The following is a 23272-nucleotide window of genomic DNA, read 5'->3' as shown; positions in this document are numbered from 1 at the left end:
CTGCTCAACCCTCACTGTCAACCTTGTATTCACTGTTGTATTTCCTTTATCAATTCTTTATTTCTTTAGTAATAGTTCTGTCTTATTATTGCCTTTATCAGAAACCATAATAAAATGCCCTATTTGTTACATCAGTGTAATACATAGTAAAAACAATCACTCATGTAGGTGTGGCAGTAGTCAATCAGTGCTCAGCTTACAAGTTTACATTCTTATAGGTTTACAAAGCTTTCCTTGTTTAGCTTTCTGTAAACAGACTATAATTTCTAATAAGAAGATGCATAATCTAAGGCTTTTTTTTCCATTGACCAGTGATTAAGTCTCACCTTTGTAAGAGCAGGTGTCAGTACAGATTTCTTTTTTGAAATAAATTACATTTCATTTACATATTATGGTTTTCATTTAACACATGTTTAGCAAATCACTATGGTCATCATGTTGTCACATTGATCTTGAAATATATTCTAGATCAGTTTGTTGTCAAGGTGTTCAGCTTTTTCAAATTTCTTCAGCCACATCCGCACCATACCTCATGATGCACAACACACCATGTGGCAGTGAGAGTTTTATCATATATGGAGTGAGCATGCCATGCGTCACGACTGACTCAGGCTGTGGGCATTTCACGCATGGTGACACGCAACATGGTGCGTGTCAGTTGGATTCTGACAAGGATGGAAGGCACTGCTCTCTCTCTCTCTCTCTCTCTCTCTCTCTCTCTCTCTCTCTCTCTCTCTCTCTCTCTCTCTCTCTCTCTCTCTGCATATATATATATATATATATATATATATATATATATATATATATATATATATATATATATATATATATATATATATATATATATATATATATATATATATATATATATATATATATATATATATATATACACACACACACACACACACACACACACACACACTTTTTGTAATTTTTTTCTTTTCCTCCTCTTATTCCCACCCTCTCCTTCCTCTTCCTTTTTGACTATATAAGAATATTAAAAAATTATACGTTGGCTAATGTGTGTGTGTGTGTGTGTGTGTGTGTGTGTGTGTGCCAATATGCAATACAAAACTCGCTTCTGCAGTTCAGATGCTACTGGCTAACATGGCAGCGGGCTGGGCAGTGCCCCCTAATATAGTGTGGATGTTTATTCGCCCCCCCAACCTTCCCTTAATGCCACATCATGTAGTGTGGCATGAGGCATAGTGTGGATGCACTTTTAACATTGGGAACTGACTAATATCAACTTCAAACCAAATAAAGCAGAACATTACTATTTATTTCTACTTTATGCTAACAAATCCTCTATTGATGTGCACAAACTCAAATGACTCAAATGACTCAAATGTTTTTTTCTTTTTTATTTCCACAAAATGTGAGTATTAAATTGATTCTAAAAAAACATTTTATACATTAAGATACTTGATAGGTTACACTGCTGATCACAATTAATAAACACCTTTGAAGTTACCTTAGGTCTTGGTTAATTAAAAATTCCTGTTACAGAAATAATGAGTACCTACTGCCCTACTGCTTGACTCAGGCTTAATCTTGTGGATCTAGCTAGTTTGGATGTAAGTTAGGTTCACTGAAGTTATTAATATGGGTAATTATTAACAATGTGAGCAAAATAAAACATAACTAATGAAAAAATAGATGAATGTTGACACAGTGAGCATCTATATAATTACTCTGACAAAGGCCCATAAGAAACACCACTGTACTTTAGGCAGACAATTCTGTTAATGTGCTGGGCTGTGTATTTGTTAAAATTTAGGAGTAGGTCTTAAAAATATGAGTCTGATAAACTAGCATTATGGTAATAATATGGCAGAATTTTTCTCTTCTTTGAGCTCAGTCATATTAATTTCAAAGGATTCCATTATTTATAAACTCAATAAAAGAATTTGTCAGATTGCTAAGATTGCTGCCCAGTTTATATTTGGCTTGATTGAATGATACAGAATTTTAGTATATGCACTGTATTTCATCTTTGCCTTATTTATATAGATGGAGAGAGATAAAAAATCTATGTACTCATAAAACCCAGTGTAGGTTATTGTCAATTACTGATCTGCTCCAAGTACAGGATGCATCCATCACTTTCAACATAATTGGTATTCTGACAGACTATCATACATATATTTACTTTGTGGGTTTTTGGTTAGGTGGTACAATGTTTTGAAAAGCTGGAAATTCAGTAATAATTTGCAGTCTTACTATTTACATGAGATATTATCTACATCATTACCTAGGTATATTGCAATCTAGTTCTTTTAACAAAACATTTTTTATCATAAAATATATTCTCTAATATTTGTAAAAATGATATATACATGGAATGAACAAACATGCCGTTTTCTCTTTACATATAATACTTGATAAACTAAGGCATCCCATGCCTGTGTCTGACTGGACAAACCAGATCATAAAGGACCTAAATATCTATTGTTTTGATTAGTTCTTATCATAACTACATGATATTGAGCTGAGCAGCCTACTAAGAAGCTTAGATAAGAATGTATTACTATATGATATCACTGTCACTCCTAAACATATGCATTACCCATTGTCATGTTTTGTTGAAAGATGCAACATGAAACCTGCTTCCTGAATGTTTTGTTGAAAGATGCAACATGAAACCTGCTTCCTGAGTCATAAGTTCTAGGAAATCAGTGCCACTCTGAGCCAAAACCATAAGCTGAGTCTGAATCAGAATCAGCATTAACATGAGTTCCTGAAGGAGCCTGCATGGAAGCTGAAATGTCCTCTGAAGGAGTGAGCACAGAGTAGGCAGAAACTGGACGAGCTGCTGGAGCATCACGGTCTTTCTTGAGTTTTCTCTTCTTAATTGGCCCAAACTTTGGAGGTGGCATTGCTTTTGTTTCTTTTTCCTGAAATATTAATTCTGGTATTTGTTACAGTTATTGTAAATGTCTGAATTTTTTAATGACAAATTCTAGATGTGTAAAAGCAAGACCTTAAAATAATCACAGCAACACAAGCTCTCCTCAGGAACAGCAGAAATCTATATATCTCATACATATTGCACAACACAGCAGAATTCAAAAACCTATTGTTTTTAAAGGACACAGTAGGCCATATATACCAATATATATATATATATATATATACACACACACACACACACACACACACACACACACACACACACACACACACACACACACACACAATAGGGTACATGACAACACACACAGTTGTTACAACGTACAGCTGCAATAACGCACTGAAATTTTAATAAACATTTAATCAGAATAATGAACCAAAACCGGCGTAATGAACTCACCACTTGTGTGAGCAGTGAAATTTTAATAAATATCTAATCAGAATAACGAACCAATACTGGTAAGATGAACTTGCTATTTGTACAAGCACTGAAATTTTAATGAAAAGTCAATTGGAATAACAAACTAAAACTTGTGAGACTAACTCACCACCTGTGCAACCTGCTGTTCACCCATCTGCTGCCTCTCCCTTCCTCCCTTTTTTTTCCTTTCCTTTCTTCTTTCATCTTGTCTCAAACCTCCCTCCCTATCACCTCCCCTCTCCAATATCTGTCAGAGATAAGGCACTAGGGAGTGATACCCTGCTCTCTCTCTCTCTCCACCTCATTCATTTTATTTAATTTTCACTACCTCCTTTCTCATTCTTTCTCATTCTCGTATCCATAATTCCATTTTCATTCTCAATCAGTCTCATTTTATTTAGCAATTCTTAGGATTGTTCTTACTTTGCATGAGAGAGAGAGAGAGAGAGAGAGAGAGAGAGAGAGAGAGAGAGAGAGAGAGAGAGAGAGAGAGAGAGAGAGAGAGAGAGAGAGAGAGAGAGAGAGAGAGAGAGAGAGAGAGAGAGAGAGAGAGAGAGAGAGAGAGAGAGAGAGAGAGAGAGAGAGAGAGAGAGAGAGAGAGAGAGAGAGAGAGAGAGAGAGAGAGAGAGAGAGATATGGCTCCGGCTTATGGAGTTTTACTGTACATCTGTAAATGTGTGACTTCAACAGTAGGTAAATATGACCTATACTTGTCCATGCAGTTCAAAATTCAGGATGATAATGCATGAAACTCAAAATGGTAAGAATTTAGGACTAGGCGTGAAACTCAGGAGGATACTGTATATATTTGTTACGTAATTTCAAATGCAGTAGTGCAAATGTGCTTATTTTGATGTTTTTTTTTTTTTTTAATTGTGGAATTTCTTATATTGTTTTCTGGTTCCCTGGAACCAATTAACTTTTTCTCATAGGTTCTTCAGTCGCCATAATGCACATTTCCCACAACGAATGCTACATTGGAACTAATCATGTTTGTTATTGTGTACCCCTTCTGTGTGTGTGTGTGTGTGTGTGTGTGTGTATGTATGTATGTATGTATGTATATATATATACATATATATATATATATATATATATATATATATATATATATATATATATATATATATATATATATATATATATATATATATATATATATATATATATAGTATGTGGTAACTCAATACAAGTAAAGGGAAAGTAAGTAGGGAGATAGGCATTGAAAAAAAAAAAAAATAAAAAAGCACTCTGAAATCTAATTCTTAACCTCCTTCAAAGTGTGTTCCTTGTGAATCATAAATCTATGAATATCAGCCATTCCATTGCTGGGAACATTTCTGGAAGTCCTATTCCAGAATGACTATCAGAAGTAATGTTGCATTCTGCATGCTGTCTTCTTGGCTCTAAAACTGGGACTCTTTGAAAGATATCTCTTAACTTAGGGGATGGTCATAAAGGAAAAGGAGCCATGTCTAGAGAGTGGGTAGAGTTTAGCAAACCTGAGAAATTCAATGTTTGACCAAGATATCATGGATCAGGTGCAAAGAATGGGATGGTGGATTGATATGATGCAGCTGACAACTGTCCAATTCTTGAAGGTCTTGGATTTGTCCAATTGATGCATCTGAACCAGGATTTCTTAGTCAAGCACTTGATGCCTCTAGCTGTACAAATCAGACTCTCTACTCTCCAGGCATGGCTTCACATGACTTCTGGCTGTTCCTTAAGCTAAAGATGCTGATGAAAGGATCCTGATTTGAGTTAAAAAGACCTTGTAGAAAACAATGGTGCTCCTGGTAGTTATTCTGGAACAACACTTCCTGAAATGCTTCAAGCAATGGGAGGAATGATGAGTTAAGTATGTAGAGTCATGGAGACACCATTAAAAAGAGAGAAAAAAAATGTAATTTTTAATCCTTCAGCATAAGAGTGGGTACTTTTTGAAAAGACCATGTAGGTAGATAGATTCATATACATATATTGATCAGAAAGGAAGAGAAATGCATCCTACATATATATAACCATCTTTCTATTTAAGAAAGAGGTTTATTTTTTCCTTATTCAGTAAATAATATCCTTTCTTGAATGAAAAACAATTATGATGTATCAATGTACACATCAATGGTTCTGTGTAAATTTTTCATACAATTATGTAAACTTTCTCTGAAACCTTACAGCATCTGGGAGGGAGTCACTGGAGCCCCATGCCCGATGTAGTTTTGCTTCCACGTCACGGGAAAGCAGACTGTTGAAGGCCTCCGTGGTCTTGCGCACCTTCACATTCAGGGAACCAATGCGTAGGAATGCGGCTGCATCTTTCACTATTGGATAAATGACCGTGTTCATCAAGGAAAGAACTAGCAAGTTAAACATGCAATAATGTTGCACATTTTACTACAAAATGGCAAAAAATAATGAATTAATAAAATAAGTATGACATATGGATGTGACACAACGTATTTGTAAAACAATGAATAAAGCCATTTACATTATCATTTGAGATGAAACCATTCTCATGGTGCACATCCCACCAGCCTATGAGACAAAATGAAAGACACACACACACACACACACAAGTGTAGTTACTGCATTACATATCTTATTGGCACACCAGAATACTCTGTTACATACACCTGCTTATTGTCATTGCAACGGTACACTGAATCTAATTATTCGTCGATCAGTAATAATGAGGATAACAGTTTTTCAATGTGGATGAGAACCTTGTAAGAATGAAAACAACATATAAGATCATTACAGTTATAAGAAACATAAGGAACTGATGAAATGCTTGGATCTCTCTCTCTCTCTCTCTCTCTCTCTCTAAAAAAAAAAAAAGTAAATAAAATCATATATATATATATATATATATATATATATATATATATATATATATATATATATATATATATATATATATATATATATATATATATATATATATATATATATATATATATATATATATATATATATATATATATATATATATATATATACACACACACACACACACACACACACACACACACACACACACACACACACACACACACACACACACTGAAATAATAAATAACTACTACACAGATAAAAAAAAAACAACAACAACGTAAAAATACAGCATGTGATCATGTATAGCATGTGTTATGCTACTGCTTGGCTGTGCCATCCGTGTTCTCTCCAGACACCTATAACAAAAAATCGACTTGTTTCACAGTAACATGAATATTTCTGACTTTTTATCAGATATATTACCAATACTTTTTAAAAATTCAACTGGACAATTAGTATTCAACCCATATATATATATACTCGTATATATATATATATATATATATATATATATATATATATATATATATATATATATATATATATATATATATATATATATATATATATATATAACACACACACACACACACACACACACACAATCTGACTGAACCTTAACTGTCCAGTTGAATAAAAACACGTAATTTTATTTGCCTTGGATATATAAAGTTATGAGATAAAAAAAAAGATACCGACCAAGTAGGATACATAACTAAAGTGTCAGTTAGAATGTCACCGATACCAGTAAGAAAATAAAGGACCGATACCACACATACTGTTATATTATGGACTACATCCCAATTTGTAGTCCATAATATATAAAATAGCGCCATTCCAACTGGATTTTTTCTTTTTTTTTCATGAAAAGATCGTAAATTGTTCAAATAAAGGACGAACACATATATACAGAAATGAAGTAAAATAAAACGTGCAAAGAAATCAAGTCTTACATTCCACACAAAACACTTTAGCAAACACACACAGAGAGAGGGGAAAAAAAAAAAACGCATAAAAAAATAATAATGGACTGTGTGAAGGTAGGAGCGACACACGGGCATGCTGGCGCTACCTGTCGGAAGAGCATCGCCGCCACAGCCTCGCCGAAGCTGTGGCGACGGGGCGAACTGCTTTTGTTGTGACCTCGACTTGATTTACGCTGGTGGTGGCGGCGATGTCGTTTCTGGTGTAGCTGATCTGGAGGCCCGTGCGTAGTGGTGGTGTCGGTGAGGAAGCCAGAAGACAAGATGCGAAGGGACACACAGTTAGGTTAGTATTAGTGAGACGAGTGTTAGGCATTGAGACCGCGAGAAGGAAGGCAGTCAGGGTTATTATTAAGATTGAAGGTCTGTGGCGTTACAATTGCTAGGTGATTTTGTGAAATGCTACCTAAAGCAATCTGAATGGTGTAGTGGAGAAGGATTAGGGGCCTGTGTTGGACTACCCCGGGAGCGAGTTAGAAGTACAAGTGGCAGAGTAACCGAAGCAACAGGCAAGGCAAACTACAGCGCTAACAAGACACAGCAACTAGCAATTAGTCCGCGCTACTACATTATTAAAATGTTGCATGAATTATGTTTTATTTATTTTTTTATGTATGTATGTATGTATGTACCGCATTGCTCTAAGTGCTCTACGGCCGCCTCACAAGACTGATTAGCGACTGTCCTGGAGGCTCGTTAGGCGAATAAAGTAGTATAGCTAGCAAATCCTCACACCAGATAACTTTGTGGATTATATAATTGACCAAGTTTTTTTTATTTCATTTACTTTTCATAAATCTTTTAGAAGAACCAATTTGGATTAAATGTCCTTTAACCTTTTATAGTGACCAATGTGGATAAAATTTTAACATTATGTACGTACATGCGGTAACAAAAAGTTATGTAATGTGAAGGGAGAAAATGGCGGTGCGTGTGAGTGCTCATTAGTGCCTGTCGGAGGTGATGACTGAGGTGAGCCACGAGATGAGACTCGAGGTGTCGTCCATGTCCTCGATGTTATCCACAGCCTCCTGCTGTGCACGTTCTGGCCGGGGAGGGGGTGGGGAGGACTCTATACTTTCATGGCGGTCTCTACACGTGAATCGAAAAACAATACTACCCTATCTATAATTTTTGGCACTGCACTAAGAACATCATAAAGAGTTAGCGTACACATAAGACATACCAGGAAACACTTACTTCACTTGTTCTCTGAAAGGAAAAGGCAAGAGCTTGCACCCTCGTAATAAACACATCAATATTTAACAATTATTAATACTCCAGTTCCTATAAAACACATGCTATAATACGACCATGTGGTGCACGTGGAAAGCAGCTCTAATATAACACAAAGGCCACTGAAGTGGTTATCAGTAATATGGTTCGCACCTCACAGTGGACGCTGCAGTCTCACCAAAGTCCACTCACACTAAGAAAAAGAAGGAACAAGAAAAAAAAAAAAAAAATCCTTCATCTAGAGCAGGACAACACTCAAATTCTCTTCTTCGTCTTTCTTTCTTTTTATACAGTGACAGTCGAAAAGAATACAGTGGAATGGAAAGCACCCCACACGTGTAAGACCCCCAAACGTGTAAATTTTGTGAGGTGATGGGCAAAAGAAAAGCCAGACGCATACAGAATGTTACATGGCTTCAGTCGTCTTTGTAGTGGTTCGAAAGTCTCTGACGTGAATATCGTAAATGGGAGGAAAAAGACTTTTAATTTTAGAGAGTAAGTAACAAGTTTGATTTATCTCACTATTGTAATACACAAGCAACAGACATTTCATTTTGCGTGTTATGTAACGAAGGCAACCGTTCTGGAGGGCGATCAAGAAGGGTACAATAAACTACAAGTCAAAAAATGTTCAAGGAATGAGAATGAAAGGAAATTCTGCGGAAAATGATAGAGGCAGGTCCCACTGGGCAAGGCCTTTACAGACACTCCAACTAAAATATTGCACCTACAGTTGCTGCATAGTTCATAATTTTATAAAATAGGGCACAAGATAAACGATTGCTGATCTCTGTATAAACCCACTCATTAGTTATGTTGATCAGTATTCTAGCATGTAAACAAACGATTATTATCGTGTGGGTTAAGCAAAGAGGGTAACGTGTGAAAGTAAGGTGCGAAGACCTACGCAGGTGGCCAGGTCATGATCCACTTTGTAAAACACGTCACTTGTGTGGCCGCAGCGCCCCGCCCTTCCCTGCACGCCCTACTTTGATGAGCCCTGGGCGTGGCGCGCGTAGATAAAGCAGTGTGGCTAAGTTTCTCCTATACATGTATGTATAGAGAGAGAGAGAGAGAGAGAGAGAGAGAGAGAGAGAGAGAGAGAGAGAGAGAGAGAGAGAGAGAGAGAGAGAGGGTAATTTTGGTGGCAAGGAGAAGTTTCGTACCACCAGATGATCAATAAAAGTTATACTATGGTCCACCTGAGGCTGCCTGGATCTCTCCACAATGCACGCTTCGTCTCGCTCGCCCACCGGGAAAACTTACAACCTCGGTATTGCACAATCCCTTGAGCTGTGTAATCTGTCAACAGCAACACAACAGGAAAAAAATTGAGTAATTTTTGGACGTTATTCCACCAGTTTTAGCTCCACGGAGAGGAATGAGGGGTGACTTCATTAAGGCGATATCCCAAAAGGCGTTCCGTGAAGCTGGTTGTCTCCCCTGGCATGAACATCTGTCAGCTAACTTACTGGATGAGCTCCGAGAAAGAGCTCTTTAAGATTTGAAAGCGAGAGTAATGTAAATGGGTACAAAAAATAATTTTCGTGAAACAATACATTCCTCACAGCTAGTATAAAAAAAAAAAAAATCCTCGAAGCGTCGTCTTTCATTGTAATGTTGCACTCAGAAAGTCGTACTCATTTCCACACAGCAGGTAGATATTTCGTGAGTCGCGAGGTACGATGAAACCTTGATTCGATCTAGTAAACAAAACGCAGAACAAATGCCGCGATGAAGGTGAGACAGGAATAAAGAAGACGGCGACGGAGGAGGAAATGTAATCTCGCCCTTCCCCTCACCTCCTCCGCTCCTTCACGTGTCTTTACTTAAAAACTTTGGGACAGGTGACACGAAAAAATCCGGGAAAGCAAAGAGGTCTTAATTAACTGTCAACAGAGGGAGTAACCTGCGATCTCTGTGTATCGTCTGCGCAAACACGGATCCGGGCCACAACCTTGAGAGGTGAAACAAACGACACATTATATCGATACACTTACAAGATGCAGATGGGAGGAACTGAAGGAAAATCGCCAAAGTAAATGAAAGTTAATAAAAAAAGTGAATAAAAGTGAAAAAAAAGTGAATTCTGGCAGTTTTAAGTAGCGGCACGCCATTAAAGGTACAGTAGTCAATTAGTGGCCCTTAAAGCGTTCCCCTTTTGCTGGCGCCTTTCCCTAGCACCGTAATTATTTAACGGGAATAACAGACTGCTTAATTAAGCAGTCTATTCAGATACTCTAGACAACTTTTCACTAGGGTGTTAATCAAAGATCACACGAAAGCACCATCCCTTTTCTGTTTTTTTTTTTTTCTTGCTTTCTAAATTTTTATGTATAACGCGTGAATATGAAAATAAATACTGTATATCCAAGACATTTACTTTAATGATGGATGATAAACGAATTTAATTTTCCATTGATCCGAGCAGAAAACAAGACGATTCCATGTATTATAGACTCGACACTTGTATGACCTATTTTTCCGATATACGAACAACTAAATTCACCAGCTATACATAGAGGAAGGGGAACTACACGTTAAATTTAGCTTTCAAGCCATCTAACTCACTCACCGCCGTCTACTACGGGGTGCTCTTAAGCAGGTATACACATAACGCCCAGGGTAGCCGCGTGAAGTCCCTTAAGTTCACCTACGTGGGATTACACTCAAACTATGTACACGAATAAATCGCACTGCGAGTCACGACTACCTCAGGTGTTCGTGGTGTCATGGTGGCGCTGAACATTACCTGGTGGTGCTGCAACACGTGTGTGAGGCGTTACAATAAGTCTGGACGCGGGAATCAGCAAGTGAGCAAGTGATATATATGACGGGGTACACAAAAACTATAATGAATAAAAAAAGAAAGAAAACCCACTTGCTATGCTACGTACTGCATATTGTTACTATGCACGCTAAAAAGTGGTAAATTACATGCTTGGATGGCACTTCTAAGATATATAAAAAAGAAGCTAATTTAGACATGACGGTTCTCGTTCATCCTCTGCTACTTGCCCCAACTGGCTTTGTGAGGTACCCAGTCGTCGCCAGGGAGGGAGAGGGAGCAAGGGGCGGCGAGCGGAAGTCGACAATCCCAGCAGTGTTTGTGTCGTGTCGGGCCATCGCCACTCTACTCCCTGCCACCACCACCTCCTCAATATTCACTAGATAATTAGCCGACCAGGAAAGTTTCTAATGGCTTCATGTATAAGATATTTTTTTTTCCTTTTCTGGCTACCCTGATAATGATGGACGGGTGTGGCAGGCCGCTGAGACGTACTGGTCTCAAGAGGTCTACTAATATGTGTTGTACAGCTGCGCATCCACACTTGTTGAGTAATTAATAAATCTTCATCATCACCCCTGACGACGTCTCATACTTCAACGGACATTATTTATCATCATCTTTAAAGTATATCTTTTCACAAGAATACATACCTACGTAGTTTTCATAATCAATAATGAGAAAGAGAGAGAGAAAAAAATGTAATGAAGTAAGTATTCATTCGCCTGAAGTGTATGTATTTTTTTTCTCTGAGAACACATTCATCGTCTTTTCATTGACTAAAAAAAGTCCACAAAATTCGTGATAATTTTGTGCTTTGATGGTCAGGCTGTGGGTTGGTGGACTCAAAGAATGAATGGTACACATGAACGCCCCGCCACACAGCCATCTATCTCTGAGGCATCGTGCTCCTCACCACAATACAAATACAAGGCTGTTATTTACTCACCAGAGTTCCTTCGCTGTACGATTCCTGTAAGAGATAAAATAAGAAAAATTAGCAAGCCATCTTACGAGAGAAAAAAAAAAAAAAAAAAAAAAAAAAAAAAAAAACGGAAACAGGTTTTTGATATCCTACATTGATGGATATGGAAATTTGAACTAAGAACATGATTATGTTTTTTTTTTTTTTAGCTTTCCAAGCCCTAAATCAATATGTATTCAACATTCCTTACTATCTATTCTTGTTCTTCAGTCCTTGCATTTTTCATAGTACATGTTTTGTTTCACTCAATGCACATTATATTAAACACATCCCTCAAATTAACAAATCTGCACTACTGATCAGATTAGCATCCACAAAGAATAACATTACACCGAAAGTAAAGATTCACACCACAATTACCACTCCACACGTCCTCACTCAAATTTCTCTCCTCTTAAATAGTGAAGGACAGCCACACGACGCTCCCAAGGGCACGGAAAAGCACGACCTGGTCAACCGCGTCGAGGAAACACAACGCCTGTCCTTCAGAGTACTGCGACAGAAGGGCCGCGCCTCCATGAAAGTATTAAGGCCCTTTCCATGTTCACTCATTATCCTTCCTTCGCCTCTCATTATCTATTCATGCCCCAGTCCTCTAACGAAGGTATACAAGGCGCCGTAATTCAATATTCTGCTGTAAATTTGATCCCCAGGTCGAGTATGTCTGGTGGAGGTGTTGTAGTACTCGCTTCCTTGCGTTACTTTGGCGGCAGTGAGTGGGTGTTGGGCGTAGCGTGAGTGGAACAGAAGACTGGCTCAGAAAAAAAAAATAACTGTGTGTGTGTGTGTGTGTGTGTGTGTGTGTGTGTGTGTGTGTGTGTGTGTGTGTGTGTGTGTGTGTGTGTGTGTGTGTCCTATTCGTCAGTTTAACATTTAACATTTCTGAGCCTCCTTTAATCATACTTTCTTTGTTCTTGCTTGCTTGCGTGTATGTGTGTGTGTGTGTGTGTGTGTGTGTGTGTGTGTGTGTGTGTGTGTGTGTGTGTGTGTGTGTGTGTGTGTGTGTGTGTGTGTGTGTGTATATATATATATATATATATATATATATATATATATATATATATATATATATATATATATATATATATATATATATATATATATATATATATATATATATATATATATATATATTTTTTTTTTTTTAATTGCACTGCCTCCCAGTTGCCACTTGACCTAACGACGCCACTTGACCTAACGACGAACACAAAGTGATCAGGAATATAATACGGACGACATCTCCGGTTTTGACAGATATATAACACGCGACACAGAACGCTAGATCGATGTACTGTGGAAGAATGACAAAAGTATTCGCTACTGAGTGGTCGGGTGCGACGAGACGAGCTGAGGCCAGGTGGAGCAGGGCGCGAACGGACAATATAAGCATGATGGGGTGGGGCGTGGCGGGAAACGGTGTTCTTATCAGATTGTTATCTTTGCCGGATTAGATAATGCGAACCTTGTAGGTGCTGCCATCTGGTATAGGCGTGAAAATATTGGGGGTGTAACGCATTCTGTGTATTTAGTGTTCGATTTGTGTTTATAATTTTCTAAGACGCCGTTAGGGTAAAGATCCAGTAAGTTGTGAATAATACGATCTTTATTTTCAAACCAGACACAAAATCACGTAAGAAAGAAGATTTCGAGGAGACATCTGATATAAGTCGCAGGATGTTTCACTAAAATAACACTAGCAATATCGTAATCTAATTAAGTCTTGGTGTGGTGCGCTTCCCGGCAGCGAGGGAGTCCGGGTGACTACAGCACCGCCACGCATGAGCTAGATGCCAATGTTCTGTTTGTGTGGAAACGTTACTGAACACAATTTAACGATGACTGTCCCTCCGGCATCATACCTCGCAGAGAGTCGGTGTGTGGGGTGGGGAGTTGCGGTATTCAACGCGACACACCCACGTCTGCTCCACCCTTTCCCTCGCACGCCAGTGGGAAGCAGTGGAGTAACACCGGGATGATGAAAAAGGGCAGCTGATTTGCAGGCATATTTACTTCACGTGTTGTTACTTATGGACTAAATCATGGACTTACTATAACATTTATCGCTGGTTTTGTTTCTTATGATGATCGACAAACAACAAATATTAACATGACACTTAGTTGTCCGGTCTCTCGGCAGAAGTCTTTCATACTCGAATCCTAATATAACAAACAAGAGATAGCGATCTTATTGAATGTTCAGTACATATGTAATGAATGAATACAAGAGTATATGAAAAAAGAAAAAAAAAAAAAAAACAGCTACTAGCGGGAATCAATAATTCAGACATTAATACAATAAACGAAAAAAAAAAAAAAATAAATAAATAAAACAACAAACGGAGAAGGATAAACCCCGGCTGCTCGAAAGAGTCAATCAGTGAATCACAGATGAGTAAGGTAGTTCCGCAATACGGCCTAAACTACGTTATGGCTAAGAAAGCAGTTTACTAAAATCCTAACGGTGTAATCATGCTGCGACTCGTGACCTCTTTGTGAACCTGAGGCCGCCTGTCACCTCGCGCTTTCCTGATTTTTTTTTTTTTTTTGATGTGTGTGGGGGGGAAGGGGGAAAGGCGATGCTGCATTGTCTTGCATGTATCACCACCAGCATGTTATGGACGCTTCGCAAGGCACAAAAGTGGTAGCTTTTAATTTGCACACACCATTACACTCACTACATGGGTGATTAAATATAGAGGAATTATAAGTACTTTTTTGCACGGCTTAGGAATGTACTCGTATAATGAGCTATAGGGCGTGTTAGACTTGCTGGTGTATGGATGGATAAACCTAACCGGGTTTTAGCATCAACAGGCACACAGCCACACATTTATAAAGAGTGGCAGTAGTAAAGTCAAACACAACAGCTGTTACGCTGTCCACTATCCACAATATTTTGAGTTGTATGGAACTATTCCATGTTGTCTATCAATCAGTTCACCTGATAATTATGACGAATAAGTGAAAGAACAATGTGTAATCTTATATAATGATGGACAACAACAGTTCTAACATTTCCTGCCTTCATGTTAGGCAGACGAGGACGGGCCGCACCATTATCACACTGTGTATATGTTATATACTCCAAGTCTGTATACACCACATCAGTCACTATTGAAATAGTTACTATCGGCTCGTCATCTGTTTAGACATACTATAAACTTGGAGTCATAAACCAAGGCACTCAGCGGGTGGGTTTGTCATTAGCTCCCTGCGCCAGCACCACCTTCAGTATCAAGGAACGACACTATTACAGCACATGAACCTTTGTATCAGAGTTTATCCACTTCATTGGTTATATATAAAACTACGTACTGTTAAAATCAAGAATTCTAATTACTACTGACTTCCAAAGCACCATCCTTTTATATACGCACATTCACTGCAAGCTACAGGTTCATACAGTTTACAAACCACAGGAACACTTAGATTGTAATAAAACCCAACTTATTTATAACCCATGGAAACGTATTATATATATATATATATATATATATATATATATATATATATATATATATATATATATATATATATATATATATATATATATATATATATATATATATATATATATATATTACAAATATCACATCTTTGCGTACTAACAACCATAAATATTTTGGCACATATCCTATAAAAATACCCACTGACCCTATACTAAATGGAAAGGGCGGGTCTAACAATCCTGCATGATGTTATACAGGGAAGTCTGCTAGACCTACACATCATGTTTTGGGGAGGCACCGCGGCTCACCAATGAAGACAACGAGCTATCTGCCTAATTAATATGAATACCAGCAAACTAATTATCATTTTAATCACAACCATTGACATTATAATTATACTAAGTAGATTTTTTTTGAAGGGCTGTTGAACTCTATAACTACAAGGATTATATACGTGTGATGGGAGACGGCAGGTGTGTGTGTGTGTGTGTGTGTGGAGAGAGAGAGAGAGAGAGAGAGAGAGAGAGAGAGAGAGAGAGAGAGAGAGAGAGAGAGAGAGAGAGAGAGAGAGAGAGAGAGAGAGAGAGAGAGAGAGAGAGAGAGAGAGAGAGAGAGAGAGAAACTAACGTGAATGTGAAATCATTTTCCATCCTCCTCAGGGAAAAGGTCTGAGAGCGGGCGGTGGCGGCGTACGGGGGAAGTCAAAGGTTTGTCGTAGGCGTTCATGGTTAGTGACTTTTTGATGCGTTGGAACCTCTTTGAACCGACTCGCTTAGCCCGGTCGAGGCGAGACTCCAGGCTGACGTGCCACGTGCCGCCCCTGTGGTAGTCCTCGCTCGGTGATCGTCTGCTCGGGTGGGAGTCGAACCCGAGTGAATGCGTACCGCGTAACAATCCAGCGTGGTCTGCCTTGTCATACTTACTTCTCTGCGTGTCCTGCGAGACTGTGGAAGCGATGGTGTTATAGGTGCGAGGTTTCTTCCCCGAGTAGTCCCTCATGTTGAGATCAGCACCTGTAAACCAGATTTCTTTTTTGAGTTTAAATATTTCAATTCTCCATCTCTATTACTCTAACTTACCTGCGAGTGGGTTATGGGGGAATACTGAATGGTTATGTATGGTAATCTTGTGTGTCAGCTGCCATATTGGTATAAAAATAATGAATCGTCAACGAAATGTGATGGGTGGTAGCACCATATACTGAATATTGGTCACTGTGAACAATAAAGCTTCTTATGACGAGGCAATAATGTTTAACAAGTGACGACACATTACTATAAAAATTAGCTGCCCCGAACTGGAATGGAAGAGAGAGAGAGAGAGAGAGAGAGAGAGAGAGAGAGAGAGAGAGAGAGAGAGAGAGAGAGAGAGAGAGAGAGAGAGAGAGAGAGAGAGAGAGAGAGAGAGAGAGAGAGAGAGAGAGAGAGAGAGAACGACTAACAAAATAATTTAAGGGACTGACTATCATGCTGCAGTACTTGCCGTGTGTGTGTGTGTGTGTGTGTGTGTGTGTGTGTGGTAAACTCACCGTAGTGCACGAGCAGGTCAAACACCTCGGTGCGGTTGTACATGGCGGCGATGTGCAGCGGCGTGTAGCCCTGCGGGTGGAGGGACATGAAGGTTACAACACGCTTGCTTGGGCCGGTGGAGGGAGGGATCAAAATGTAGGGGCAGGTGGATAGGGGATCGAAAATATGGAGATAGTTTTGGGTGAACGGGATGGATAGAAGGGGAATCAACATTATGGGACTGGGTTTGGACGGAGTGGATGGAGAGATCGGGATGGATGAATGGGATCAAAATGTATGTGGGTTAGTTTGTGAGAGGTGAAAGGAGGAACGTGAGTAAGATTAGTAATCATGCATATTATCTTTTTATCTTATTTGGGCTTTGGAATGTGTTCACAGGTTAAAGTTAATTTTGAAACCGACTAGAAATTCCCAATCCATGACAGACCCACGACTTCACAGCTGGGTTGCTCTTAGGGGACCGGTCAATGAAAAAATGAAACCACTTAAGACCAATCTCTGAAATTTCTAAGAAACACGAGGCGAGGTTTTATATCACAAGAAACACTGCACTGTAGTTTCTTCACATATGTAAAAAGACAAACATTCTGTGGAGTAAGTATTCAATTATTATGCAATGTGCAGTAGTTTTTCATATATCTTAAAAAAAAAAAAAATCGCCCTAACAAGTCCTTTCTTCCTCACCATACAGCAAACCACACTCAACAAAATAATGTAAGTCCCAGTACTGCGGCACTATCACAATATCAACCTATTTCTACCTGTACACACATACAGATCAGAAAGCCAGCATAAATATTACAATAGCCTCCTCTCTTGGATGAAGAACAACGCCTCTACTGACACCACCAAGACCCAGGCGTTACAGTGGGGACACTTAAAAAGCGTGGGTGAAGGTGTTTCAAGTTGCATCCTCACATACTGGGTGAATGGTACTAGATTCACCGTGCTGCACCCCAGGACTGATCACTTTGAGTCATTATGAGTGTTATAACAATGATAACAAGTAGGGCATGCATGAATAAGGATTATAATACAAGGCAGTGAGTGAAAGAGAACACAACCAGAACAATTCTCCAGTGTGTATGTAAGAGGTGAGAGTTACCTTACAATACAGAACACGAACAAGAGTCGTTCAACACAGACTGATAAGCGCTGTCTCTAACTGGTGCCATCTGTTAAGTCCTCCCCCCAGTGTTCTGCCGGTCACGCTCAAAACAAAAGAACATCACACCAAACTTAGTATCAACTTGAGTAAAGGGGATGAGGTAAATAAAGAGGTTGGGAGCAACGGCAAGGGGTGTTGAGGGAGGAAGGGAGAGCGGGAGAGAGAGAAGGGGGAAAGGGGGAGGACAGGGAAGGAAAGGGGGGAAAGGATTTTGCAAGACCACCGTTGGTTTATTCCCAAACAAACTTTAATATAGGATTTCGGGCGCACTTGGGGTGTTAATCTGATAAGTAGATTCAGATTAAATCAAAATACCGCGTGCATTATGTGGGGCAGCGCGGACAGTGGCCATTTGTAACCCGACAGGTGCGTGGCGCGAACACATCCCCGCACACACATACACAGGCACACACACCAACGCGGCGACACACGCGCAACAAATAATAAACAAACAATCTGAGCGGAGCAAAGGCAACAGTGCGAGTGAGAAATAAGGCAATTATCGCGCCTCGGGCAGCGCGTGGTAATTTCCACATACATATTAATATCAACAGCGAGAGGGGAAGAGTTAGTCTATCAGGCGGTGCGGCACTGATGACACATTCCATGGCCGCCGGCGACCCAAAGTCAGCCATGTCGCCCCTAACGCAAGGCTCGCTTCCCCCTGCCACTTCCATTCTTTCCGGTCGCTTATATTGCAAATCGCCTTTGCCATAATTAAAACGGGCGGAGTAACGACCAATCAACCCGGACAAACGATGCACCCGGCAGTTAGCAACAATTGCAGCATCGTACCTGTGCTCGACAAGTAATTCTTCAATCGACCCGGACTGTTGTGTCGACCCGAGCGCCCGACGACTCTGTTAACAGCTGCAACGAGCCTAACGAGGCACCTCCAGTAATTAAAACTGCTGCGCGGACAATATGTCGCCCTGCCACCCTGCCACCACACTATATACTGCACCCCTCGCCACCGTCGCCACCACCACCACTACTCCTCTCTCAAAACTGTATCACTTACCACTACTACTACCACCACCACCACCACCACCACCACCACCACCACCTTGCACTCCCTTGCCACTCATCTAATTACTCTCAGATCACCAATGTAACTACTCTTCTGTCACTACATTGCCACCCTGCTGTCACCACCGCCTGTGTCCTGCCTGAGCGTCACCACACAGCAGCGGCACTCATTTGTCCCCTTCCTTGCGCTACACCACACCATAACACCACGTCACACTCCAGGAGGCAGCAGTGAGAATAATTAGTTTTATGTGTCACTATTTTCTGTTGTGCATCTCTTTATTCGTTAACTCTCTCTCTCTCTCTCTCTCTCTCTGCTACTGCTACTACTACTATTACTTCTACTACTACTACCAACACCATCACCACCATCACCAGCATTATCATAGTCATTAGTCTCATTATCACAATAAAAGCACAAGCACCACACGTCACGTCGGTTAGTTTCGTGATGCCTGAATGACTCAATGCAATAGTTTAGTAAGTAAGATATACGGGACTATATTCTTCAACATACATTTTCTTTTACACAAGGAAGTATTCTTTATGTTAATGCCTTTGTTTCTCGTATTCGTAAATATCTACTGCTACAATGAAGGAAATAGAAACATACGAGTAGAGCTCATGTTGTAGTCTTAAACACCAAGGATACCGATTACATTACAGTACATCACCAGCAGGCAATTACAGAGGCGCAGACAACACATTTTCTGAGCAGTTTACAAAGAGTGACTTGTAATGGGCGCAACAGGTGTGTACTACGAGCGTATTGCATCTAATCTGGCCTACTAATAGCATCGATTTCACGTTTGGATGCCGACATTATTCTCCATCAATGAAAACCTTGCTGCATCCACAACACCATCCAGTCATTACTTGGATGCCTGGAGTGTCGGACATCGGCAAATATTCGAGCCATCTTCACGTCCTGGCCACACCTTCGCCACCACACCACGACAGTCATAATGTTGAGGAATAATGATCATTTTAACCCTTTCAATGTTATTTTGCACATGTTTCCTTAATCACTAACCATTTTGAGACACATTTTCTTGTTCTACAGCCACCTCCAGACACTTTCCTGGCTAGAAATTGTAAAATCTAATATTTCTTATGCTCTCCTTTCTTGTACATGCTTACAAAGACTCCACAGATCGCTTTTAGTGCTGTGAATTGTTGTATATCGCATTGAAAGGGTTAAACTATATGAGCGATAATATAATGAATATGGTGACTAAGATGATTGTTAAGAGATTTTTTTTAAATAACCAATTGTGGCGTAACGAAATTATGGTTAGATGTCATGCAGGAGGGGAGGGGAGAGGAGAGGAGAGGAGAGGAGAGGAGAGGAGAGGAGAGGAGAGGAGAGGAGAGGAGAGGAGGAGCAGGAAGATGCAAAAAGAAAATGAAAGAAAAGGAACAGAGAACAGAAAGGAAAAGAGAGAAAGAAGAAAGAAAACAGGAAATAAAGAAGAAATAATACAAGAATAAAAAGAAGATGAAGAAGAAAAAAAAGAAGAAGATAAATACAAGAAGAAAGAGAGGTGGCGGAAGAAGCAATCATGCATTCACATACCCACATCACTGCATATCATAGTATTACAAAACTACCTACATGAATAACTAAAATCTAAACACAACTGCGCATTATAAAAGCTCACGAAACATCCACCTGACCATTGATTAACATAACCTTCGTTCATAAATAAAGACAGAATCACAACTTCACTCACAGAACTTAACAACCAGGACAGCCTAACAACCAGGACAGCCTAGATCACCAGTCCGCAGAGAAGCAAACATCACCACATCACCGCGACTAAACCCTCACACAGCATGCCGCCTAACTTCGCATCCCTCCCACAGACAACCCCTGCCTTACAGCCAAAATGTAGCAAAACCCTCCACGCGAGTCTGGCACGGAGTAAATTCCTTCACATTAACTCTTCTTCCCTCCCTCCTTCGCTTCCCTCCCTCCCTCCCGATAACTCGACAGTTTTGCATATAAATTAATCCCCGGCTAAGAACGCCCCGTCCTGATGTATTAATTAAGACCAGATACAAAAAGCTAACAATGTAAAAACTGGAGAGGGGAGGAACCACCATATACTGCGGAGATATCGATCACCGAGCAGGAAATGAGGAAGAGAAAGGGGAGAGAGAGGGGAGGAGGAGAGAGGGGAGACATGGAGTTTAGGGGAGAGTGAAAGGGGTGTCGAGATGGGAGAGGCAATATAAAAGGATATAGTTATAATGTGGAAATGATAGTAGAAAGGGTGAGAGCGTAGGCGAGGGCAAAAGCGGACAGGAAATCCAAAGCTCAGGGTGTCGGTGTGACTTTGGATGTCTTGCATGGCAGTCCTACAGCTGTATGCGTGTTCTCGCCTCTACTGGTGAAGAATTGAGTCATGGGAGCGACGCAGCGTTATTATCCATCACACACAAACACCCTTCCAAGCAAGAGGATTAAATGTCTCGACCAGGATAGATTAACAGGTGAGGGTGCGTCGCGATACACGAGGGGAAAGTGAAGATGAGAACTTGAGAGAACGCATCACTTTTTAAAACGTGGAGAGATGCCAACTCTTGCTCATTTCATCCCGGCGTAACTGACAACAATACTGACAATTACTGACACTATACGTATAAGGGATTAATAAGGAACACTGCCATCACGCATTCATCTTTACTGAACTCTTACATAGTCAGTGCTAATGACAGAGGATACTAACAGCCACTGACACTACTAAAATTATTATGTTAAAACAGTTTTCCGAATAATATGAACAATTATGACAGTAAAAAATTTTTTGTTTAAACGTCGTGAAGGAGAAGGAGGAGGAAGAGGAGGAGGGCAACATCTGGTTACAAGAGAAGCCGAGGATGAAAACACTTACCCCATTCTGTTGTGATGTCCAGCGATGACGAGCAGAGACACAACAGGTAGGAATGCGTTTCCGAGGGGGAAAAAAGCGCCACGATCGTCGCCAGCAGCGCATATCGAGGGCGAAGACAGCCAGCGGGTAGTCCAGGGTGCGGCACAGCGAGAGGGTTATGAAAGAAAGGGACACCGGGGTAAGGGGAACGCCAAAGGCTGGGAGGACGTGGATGTATGCAAATCCCTGGCTCTTCCTCCCCCCATGAGCAGGTCGGTCGAGCGTTAAATATTATGTAAAATGAATCGGTGAGATAAAACAAAAAATGATGGCAAAAATGATGACGGGAGGGGAGGGAAAGGGAGGGGGAAGGCAGGCATTATCCGCAGAGTGTTAGCAGCAGCCGTGATTATCAGATTGGCCTTGCGATAAACACTTGTGCAAATATTGTCATCTAGGCTGGAGGCAGGTTTATTATAGTCAGAACCAGTACTGGGGCAGTGTGATGAGCAGGCCAATAGCGGGAAGACGGGTTACGAGGGGCCGGCAACAGGTAATTACTATAGGGGTCAGTGTCAAGTTACTGTCAATAGATCATGCGCGGTCATGTATAATATTAATAATAATAATAATAATAATAATAATAATAATAATAATAATAATAATAATAATAATAATAATAATAATAACAACAACAACAACAACAACAACAACAACAACAACAACAACAGTAACTTTCACTTTCACATGGAGAGTGACAGTTGAAAATAAATGACTTGGCTTAAATTGCAAGAAACAGAATAGTAAAATAATGAGAAAACACAGAATAATAAGATTCGTTTAATATTAACGGATAGTTACCTTCGGATTCAGGTGACTTGAGTTCTGGCAAATGTGTTGGAAAGAATGCTGGTATGAGAGTAAGGTGAGGGGGGATGCTGGAATGAGGATAAGACAGGCTGAAGGTAAAGCTGCAGCGAAAGTAAGATGAGGCGAAGGTGATGCTGTACCGAGGATAGAATTCTGGTGATGCTGGGATATGGACAAGATCGTG

The 23272-nt window shown here is 39.9% G+C and overlaps 1 protein-coding gene across 1 annotated transcript in view; it reads right to left on the bottom strand.

The window, feature by feature from the left end:
• Positions 1–931: 931 nt before the first annotated feature.
• The window catches only part of LOC135088807 (uncharacterized), an 82270-nt gene continuing 59929 nt past the window's right edge, over positions 932–23272 (bottom strand). Inside the window, exons 5-11 of the mRNA XM_063983865.1 lie at positions 17145–17214; positions 16540–16629; positions 12132–12155; positions 5516–5661; positions 3465–3584; positions 2650–2900; positions 932–2609 (exon numbers count right to left, since the gene is read on the bottom strand). Of these exons, the coding sequence (XP_063839935.1) occupies positions 2679–2900; positions 3465–3584; positions 5516–5661; positions 12132–12155; positions 16540–16629; positions 17145–17214 (672 nt within the window). The 3' untranslated portion in view covers positions 932–2609; positions 2650–2678. The remainder of the gene's footprint in view (positions 2610–2649; positions 2901–3464; positions 3585–5515; positions 5662–12131; positions 12156–16539; positions 16630–17144; positions 17215–23272) is intronic.

The sequence above is a fragment of the Scylla paramamosain genome, chromosome 3, assembly GCF_035594125.1.
Source record: "Scylla paramamosain isolate STU-SP2022 chromosome 3, ASM3559412v1, whole genome shotgun sequence".
Lineage (NCBI taxonomy): Eukaryota > Metazoa > Arthropoda > Malacostraca > Decapoda > Portunidae > Scylla > Scylla paramamosain.
Note: the sequence above shows the minus strand (reverse complement) of the source record. Positions and strands in the feature narration are given on the sequence as shown.